The sequence below is a fragment of the Homarus americanus genome, unplaced genomic scaffold (assembly GCF_018991925.1).
Source record: "Homarus americanus isolate GMGI-L3 unplaced genomic scaffold, GMGI_Hamer_2.0 scaffold32583, whole genome shotgun sequence".
Taxonomy (NCBI): Eukaryota; Metazoa; Arthropoda; class Malacostraca; order Decapoda; family Nephropidae; genus Homarus; species Homarus americanus.
In genome coordinates, this window is record NW_024713129.1 from 1,575,557 (window position 1) to 1,577,192 (window position 1,636).

At 32.8% G+C, this 1,636-nt stretch overlaps 1 protein-coding gene across 7 annotated transcripts in view; it reads left to right on the forward strand.

Moving 5' to 3' along the window:
* The window catches only part of LOC121866116 (collagen alpha-1(I) chain-like), a gene marked incomplete at its 5' end in the record, with an annotated part of 111,075 nt that overhangs the window by 910 nt on the left and 108,529 nt on the right, over positions 1–1,636 (forward strand). For all 7 annotated transcript variants that reach the window (XM_042365713.1, XM_042365732.1, XM_042365719.1 and 4 more), the window contains 1 exon segment: positions 1–40. This exon segment is cut by the window's left edge and continues 87 nt beyond it. In XM_042365713.1, coding sequence (XP_042221647.1) covers positions 1–40 — 40 coding nt within the window.

The following is a 1,636-nucleotide window of genomic DNA, read 5'->3' on the forward strand; positions in this document are numbered from 1 at the left end:
GCTGGAGTAAAGGGCTCGCCAGGTGCTAATGGTGAAAAAGGTTAGTATTAGGTATAATTAAGAAACGTTTCATTATATATTGAAAAAAAAAAAGTTAAGCTCTAATATATGCAGTCCAGAAAGGCTCTTCCATGAATAAGTTTTTGCATGCTTTAAGAATTGCACTGAAATATATAGACAATAAAATTAGCATACTATCTGAGAAATTCCAGAAGTACAGTAGCTTTTGAAACCAAGATATTAGTACAATGTCATTGTATACAGTAAATAGGTAGATACATACTGTGTAAATATTTACTGTTAAATTGTGAACTAAATTAAGGACTCGTCCACAATCTATTATTCCTTATGTATCCATGTTTGATTTTCTACATGTAAATTTTCAAGGTTTGTTTTTAACAATATTTATATTTGCACGTTATGCCACCAATGTGTACAGTCTTTGACAAATAAGTGATCATACACGGACTAAGCCATTCTTCATGGCGACTCATTCCTTCAGTATTATATTACTGTATTATTATTATCGATCATTACAGAACTACTGTAAGACTTAGGATATAGAATTAAGATTTGGACCTTCTATTATTTTATCTTAATACCAGACTTGGTATTGGTCGGTTAAAGTACAGATAAGTTTTATATCACGTCACTTTGGAGGCGAGCTAAAAAATAATTTTTGAGATTTAGTTAAACTTCATTATATCCATCCAATTCACAGTGACATAGCGCCTCCTATTCTGAAACAGTCTATATCTGGCCAGTCGCAATGTTGTCATGTCACCCATTTTACCGCTTTACCATATGTGACATATGACACAATTGTATCATCAATTATTTTTACCCATCTATTTTTTCCACCAGTATGATTAGTATAATATTCTAGTATACAGCAAACGCACGTACAGTCTCGTTCAAGATTCTTCGAACACTGCTGGAGACAGCTGGCAACTCAAGGCCATTTGTTTACTATACTACTTAGTAAAAATTATGAATGAATGTAAAAGTGATCGGTGATTGGTTACTTAGTTCCCGTTGCTTAATTAATGGTTGGGCTTTGTTGTTTCGTATTATATTATACCTTTCTGCTGGTATATACTGTTAATTTGATTTTAAAATGGATAGAGCAAAGGGCCAACCTATATGAATTTATGTTTAGACAATTAAACATAAGTGAAAATCGGTATGTTAAAGAACATCATGCATCGGGCACAGCTGTGTGCAGGCTGTTTATGAGGTTGCTTGTTTATCATTAATTTATACTAATAATATCTTGAAACGTTTAATCCCTTTCGAGTGATTAATCCATTTGTATGTAACCGATACTAAACAGATTTCTTTCTAAAGACGCTGATTTCAAGCAACACAAACTGCTGTTTTAATTCGCTGTGGGATTAAGCAGAATCATCGGTTCACTGCTACCTGTAGTAAGTGTGTGAGTGCACGCATGTGGATAATAATAATAATAATTAACGGTTTATTGAAAGAGCTTGGCAGCCAGAAGGCTGAAAATATACAGTTACATATTTGGGGAATGGGTTACGAATTACAAATAATATACAAGTGACATAAGTGACACAAATAAGACATATAGTAACTTAGATGTATAGTAACTTAGATGTATAGTAACTTAGAT